Source organism: Ostrinia furnacalis, unplaced genomic scaffold, assembly GCF_004193835.3.
Source record: "Ostrinia furnacalis isolate ACB-3 unplaced genomic scaffold, ASM419383v2 OfSCF4444, whole genome shotgun sequence".
Classification (NCBI taxonomy): domain Eukaryota; kingdom Metazoa; phylum Arthropoda; class Insecta; order Lepidoptera; family Crambidae; genus Ostrinia; species Ostrinia furnacalis.
Genome location: NW_021134683.1, coordinates 1 through 7,001, shown reverse-complemented (window position 1 = coordinate 7,001; position 7,001 = coordinate 1). Strand labels below are relative to the sequence as shown.

The 7,001-nt window shown below is 38.5% G+C and overlaps 1 protein-coding gene across 1 annotated transcript; it reads left to right on the top strand.

Moving 5' to 3' along the window:
• Nucleotides 1–2,130: 2,130 nt before the first annotated feature.
• On the top strand, nucleotides 2,131–6,995 carry LOC114359520 (uncharacterized; the record flags this gene model as incomplete). Its single annotated transcript, XM_028313953.1, has 6 exons — nucleotides 2,131–2,319; nucleotides 2,816–2,996; nucleotides 4,517–4,750; nucleotides 4,900–5,146; nucleotides 5,998–6,176; nucleotides 6,793–6,995. Coding segments are annotated over exons 1-6 (1,141 nt in total), but the record flags the coding sequence as incomplete, so codon positions are not given.
• Nucleotides 6,996–7,001: the final 6 nt, after the last annotated feature.

The following is a 7,001-nucleotide window of genomic DNA, read 5'->3' as shown; positions in this document are numbered from 1 at the left end:
CAAATAGCTTGTTTGTATCGTCCTTGCAATTCTGACTGGCGAAACGCAACCCGTGAGAGCCAGAAAAAAAATGGGGTATCGATTTTTCAGTCCTACTTGTTGGATTTCATATTAAATGGCAATCGGTTAATAATTCGTGAAATAATTGTAAAACATGATGAATCCTAGTAGTGGTGGAAACCAAAACCCGGTTGTGGATAACCCTAATCGTGTAGTACGTCTCATGTACTATGAAAAATCAGGTTAGTGACGGATGTCCATACAAAAGCTAACCCATAATTTTATATTTTAGTAAATTAATGAAATGCAATTTAACGGATTAAGTTACAAGCCAAATAGGAATGATTAGGTATATTTTGAACGTTTGTTTTTATAGATATAATGATAGTAGATAATCACGTATCAGTGTTTGTAAGTAGGTAACTAGGTATAAATAATTTTTAATTGCGTTACTTCTACTATTTTAAAACCCATGTTGAACGAATTCCTGACAATTATTTTGTTTTTTTTTTAATATTTATTAGCTAGAGATTATCATTATATTTAGTTTTTAGATAAATTAAAAAAATGTTATAAAACAAAAAACTATGTGTTCGAGTCGTTAGACAATATACTTAGCTTAAAAAAATCAATAACTAAATTCTTGTGTTCAGTTCACACTCGTGGCAATTATTATCTAAACTACTCGTTAATTGACCAAAAATCGTTCGTTCTTTTGTCGAGTAATTAATTTAGAGATTTTTTATGAACTCGACTAAACCTAAGGGACTCGTACCTAGCCGGTGAGCAAGTGAGCAGGGACAAAATAGACAAAAATGGATTGCCTCAAATAAACGATTTAGTAACTGACTAATAATATTCTAAACGTGTCCAGCCTCGCCGCTCCACTAAATGGCAATGCCAGATTTTGTATGGAAAGTGGCGTCTTTTTTTTTTCGCGCGGCCATCGACCAAACTTTGTTTTTTGATTACAAAATAGTGTAATAAACCAAACTTACTATGGCATGTATACCTCTAAACTCAGTCTGAACTGAGTTACGAGCATTAGAAGTTTGATGATTTTCATACTATATTTGCTTTTTGTGTGCAAGTTTTGTAAGAAATTGCAACAAAATATTGCGCTATTTTTTTATTGCGCTGATTCTGCTCCATACTGATGTCTGGAGCCTTTAATGGATGGTATTGTTTGTTTACACATACAATCTCACTATTTTGTTGCAATTTCTTACAAAACTTTGCGCGCAAAAAGCAAATCTAGTATGAAAATCAACAAACTTCTAATGCTCGTAACTCAGTTCAGACTGAGTTTAGAGGTATACGTGTCATAGTAAGTTTGGTTTATTACACTACTAGCTTTCCGCCCGCGGCTTCGCCCGCGTGGAATTTTGTCTGTCACAGAAAAACTTTATCGCGCGCGTCCTTGTTTCAAAAACCGGGATAAAAACTATCCTATGTTCTTTCCCGGGACTCAAACTATCTCTATGCCAAATTTCATCAAAATCGGTTGCGAGGTTTAAGCGGGAAAGCGTAACAGACAGACAGACAGACAGAGTTACTTTCGCATTTATAATATTAGTTGGGATTTTGTAATCAAAAAACAAAGTTTGGTCGATGGCCGCGCGAAAAAAAAAAGATTTCCGGCATTGTCTTTTACTGCACTACTTACTATTCGTAGTGCGAACATGGTTACCAGCTGATAACTATGCCACTGAAATAGCTCTGCAGTGTCGCAGTATATGGTAGTGAGAAATTATTGTTGCGAAGCGCAATCTGCAAGAGGCAAGAGCAGTCGCGTAGGCGAGAGCCATGCCACGGTAGCCATGCACTATAAAAAGTTTTTTGAAAAGTGCCGCTAAATAAAATAGTGTTGTACCTTACTGTGGTTGTACCGGTAATGTAAACCAAAAAATATTTTAGGATGCAAGTGAACAGACAAAAATCAAACAGAATAATGATCATGAAGAAATTTTTTCATGAATAATGCGACTTCTTAAACAGATTTTACGCGTCCAAAAAAATTTTTTTTCATGTCTGTCATGGCGAAACGCAATTTTCAAGAGCGATGAGAAAAAAAAGTATAAAACTCACTGTCACTGTCAGTTCTGTAATCTGTCAATGTCAGAACTGTCAGATCGTATTGATTTTTCGGAGCTGCATGTGTACTTGTTGATTGTAAACCATTCCATGAAAATTTAATAAAACCTGCAACAAAATTACAAAACATGAATGGTTTAATGCTCCGAATAAATCCTAGTAATAATAAAAACATAAGCTCCATTAAGTTTGGCCCTATAGAACTTTCCTACCATGTAAACACAGGTTAGTGATCTTAGATTAAAACATACTAAAAACTTTTAAAAATGTTATTTTGTTCTAGTTTACTTATGTACATTGTACAATATCGTGTCTCTCTAAATACTCGACATTGGCAAAACCAGTGTGCTTCAAATTCGCACCATTGAAGCCATTAGATAGAATAATAATAATAAAATTGGCCTTTTGGTGTTGTGGTTCGTAACGGACTACTATACCAGAGTTCGCGGGTTCCATTCCCGCATTGCAAACATTTGTGTACATGAACATGATTATTTGTATTGGGCTGAGTGATTTTTATCTTTAATAATTTTTATATCCATTGTCTGGTACCCATAGTGCTGAGTTTGGGACTTGATCTTGATGGAGCAGTGTTGAATGTCCAAGAATATTTATTTTATTTATTATATCATAATTTAATTGTATAACTTGAGAAAATTATCTTATGGCTTATGTAGGTACTCAATTTATATTGTACTTAAGAAGTACTATCTTTTTTCAGAGCCTGACCATGATTTAGTAAAGAAGTTTATTGATTCAAAAACTTCGGAAGAACAGTTTGGTGTGGTGAGAAGTCTCTTAGACGCCAATCTTGAGGCCGTGGACAATAACCTGTTGAGATTTTTGGCAATAGTATTTGTGGAAGCCGAAATAAAACATCCAATTAAATCTTTTATAATAAGGTAAGTGCTATTTATGCACCTGCCATTTATAAAATGAACTAAACAATGTGTACTTAGCTTAGGGATAGTAGAATATTTATAATTTTGGGAAACTACAAAGGATGATGGGCAAAAATGTATGGAAAGTGGTACCCGCTCCAATAGCCATAACCAATATATATTTTAAAAGGCCTTTAGATGTAGGAAAATGTCTGCTATGGGGCCAGTTCTAATTCACGTTTTGAAAGCAGTAATTCCACTAAGTATTATAATGAAAGTATAACACAATCATCCATGTATACGAGTATGTATTATGACTACAATCTATTAATATAACTAAAAGAAGCATTGAAAAGGAAAGGATTATATCTACGATGAACTACCCAAGCTATTAGCCCTTTATTCGCTTTCATCATCATCATCTTGATAATTTTAGCCATAGGACGTCCATTTGAACATAGGCCTCCCCCAATGATTTCCACAATGGCCGGTTGGTGGCGGCCTGCATCCAGCGCCTTCCCGCTACCTTTATGAGGTCGTCGGTCCATCTTGTGGGTGGACTTATTGGGTCTTGTGGGTTAATTCGCTTTAGCAACCCATAATAAAACCCTTAAGAAGTAATAAAACTTTAACCCCTTTATTAATAAAAGTTACACCCTAGTCGAACTCTGGCTTAATTGTCATTTGGTGTCAATCCAAGGTTCTTCCTAGGTGTAACTTTTTATTAATAAGGGGGTAGTACTTCTTTAAATAAAAATATTTATTTCACAATTATCCCCATCAATAATTATAGAGTTAAGGAAGGATGCTGGAGCAGTAAACCCTTCCTGCCTCGCATAACCTAAGTACCATACGATGGACACGTATGATACTTCTTCTTCTTCTTCCTCGGTCCCAGGATCGTGACCACAGATAGTGTTCCTCCACAGGCTGCGGTCATAAGCTGTGTGGACCGCACGATGCAAACTCCCGCCCACCGTCTTCCTCACCGCGTCCGACCATATTATTATCGTCAGTGCCCTGCCCCGAGCGCGTCCCCCTTCATACTGTATGATACTTAGGTTACACAAAAAGTATCTTTATCTTCGAACGCAACCAGATCTGAGGCTGGTGGCCATAGTAAATGTTGTTCGTCTTGGTAAGACCTTTCAAATGACACTACAAACATAACTATTGAAGCCGGGTACCATTCTGCAAAAAAGTATGTATATCTTCGTACACAACCAGATCTGAGGCTGGTGGTCATAGTAAAAGTTGTTCATCTTGGTAAGACCTTTCAAACGATACTAGACACATATCTATTGGAGCCGGGTACCAATTTGCCCATTGTCCTTTCTGCTAAAAATTAAAAACAGTCTTTCACAAATTGGTTCATTGCTTGTTTTTGTAAATCAATAAAGAATAACAGATAATATGAATTTTATTATGATTATGAATCTAACATAGTGGTCCACTATTATTTCAATGTTTTTTCTATTTACAATAATTCAGCATTATTTTAAGGGAACATAGTTTATTTAAAATGGGCTTATATTTTGCAGGTCCATCACAAAATCTCAAACTCTCCAAGACCCATTTTCTGAAAAATTGGCAATAGTTTTAAGTTATATCATTACACAGGAGTACAGAGAGTTTCAAGAATATTACGATGCCACATTTGATATTGAGGGCTGCATAGCCAACTTCCCTGCTGGCCGTAGGGCCTTCAAAATGATCGATTTGGATCTAGCAAAATTTCTCAAACGCAGTCTGAGATGTTGTGTCAATACACTCCGGTAATATGCTAACTTTGATTACCAATCTAGCCTTAATTAATTACAACCGCTTCAGTATTGTATTAATCTTTAGCTCATCTTTGTGTATTGAATTTATTAAGTAAAGAAAATAATTATGTTAAATACACTAACAATATCTATTATTACAGTGAAAGAAATTTGGCACCAACACAGAAAAATGAGTTATTTGAAGTAACCCAGCGTACCCTGAGGCTAGCTTTTCACATAATGCAGCATGTAAGGCCCGGCTACATGGATTCATTGTTTGAGGAATTACGCAGGGATATAAAATATCTCCTCTTTCACCAAGAGACACCGATGGATACCAAAAATGTGGGCGGTTTACTGATTTATAGTATGCATATTTTGGAAAATGGTGAAGATGCATGGTTACAAGTAAGTATTATTAGGTTGTGTTGTAAATCAAACTATTAAGATTGCTCATACATTTTATTACTTACCTGGTTATAAATCTGGAATTTATAACCTGTCAAGCTGCATTTAGCTCAGAAGCTACCAGATATGAAGCTTTCTAAAGAAATTAATGTAACATTATTATTATTTTTAGTCAGTAAAATATTACTTTTATCACAAACTTCGCTATCGCCCGGGACTTCGTACGCGTGTACCCCGTTTTGCCCCTTAGGGGTTGAATTTAGCAAAATCCCGTTTTAGTGAGCGCCTACATCCTAAAAGGAAACCCCCATGCAAAATTTGAGACTCCTAGCACTTATAGTTTCTAAGATTTCGTTAAGAGTGTGTGAGTCAGTCAACCTTTCGCTTTTGTAGATATACTAGTGGCCGCCCGCGACTTCGTACGCCTGGATCCCGTTTTACTCCCTTAGGGGTGGAGTTGCGTGTTGGATTGCTACGTCATAACATTTACCTGCATGCCTTTCAGCCCAATTCGTCCAGTGGTTTGGGCTGTGCGTTGATAGATCACTATGTCAGTCAATCAGTCAGCTTTGAGTTATACATATTTAGATAGAAGATATAGTCTGGTCTGCGAGCACGTAGAATTTTGTCCAATGACCCCAAGCTATCCTTATCGCTCGCTTAATTATATTGCTGTCGCGCTCGCATACTCACTGCGGGCGCCCGTCGCACAGTCGCGACAGCAATATAATCACGCGCGAGCGCTAAAGTTGGGTAGCTTGGGGTCATTGGACAAAATTCTACGTGCTCACAGACCGGGCTATAGATATTAAAATTCAAGTTTCGTGAATTGACTTTGAATCAAACTCCAGATACTGTACCCGCCCCAAGGCGACGACTACCTAAGCGACGTGTTGGAGAATGAGTCGGCTCGGCTAGCGCTACTCACGGCTGCCATCATCCTGACCAACACCGAGCGGCTGCTGGCGCCGGCCGACGACGAGGAGCCCATACTGACGCTCGCCGAAAGAGTCATTGCTATTGGGGAAAAGTAATGGCATTTGTAATATTAAGGGCCTTGCCACACTGGCGGATTGCAAGCTGTTTCAAAGTGGAGTGGCGGATGCGCAATGTTTCTGCCTAGAGTTTTCGCCTCGTGTTCGCTGCGCAGCCGCGTAAGCCGCTTCTTTGAAATCGCTTGCAATCCGCCAGTGTGGCAACTCACTAACTCTTTAAAATGTAAGGCCTCTTCCCACACTGGCATCTTTTGGACGTGGTTAACGTTGTAATGTTGTTATCTCGCCAGCGCTCAGCATTAGCAACGCTGAGCGACACTGCGCGGGCGCTAATGCCCGTTTTCACCATCAATCCCTTATTTTTAAGTGACGCCTATGTAAACAAAATTCCAGTTATGTGTTACCATAGGGGTCACTTAAAAATTAGGGATTGATGGTGGAAACGGCCATAAATGTGCCTTTTCGATCTTAAATCCATTAGTCAGTTTTTTGTTTTGAGCCTTTACGTTCTTTTGTTGCTAGTAAGACAAAAAAAGAATGAGACCAGTGAAGACTCCTTATGAGCGTAAAACCTATTCAATGAAGTCTATACAAATAAAGATGATTTTGATTTTGTTGTGTATAATAAAAAAAAACTTTCTACGATACCAGGGGCTCCTCCGAGTGCATCATCGTGCTAGGCGTGGCGCGTGCCGTGGAGATGACCAGCAAGAAACTGGACAAGATCGCCGACCCGCAGCTAGGCCTCGAGCTCGTGGATATCCTGCTGGGCTTCACGCGCGCGCACCTCACGCACTACATGGACAGCGTGCGCCATCTGTCCGTCAAGTCGCTGGCATCTATGGTGACCTACTGCACGC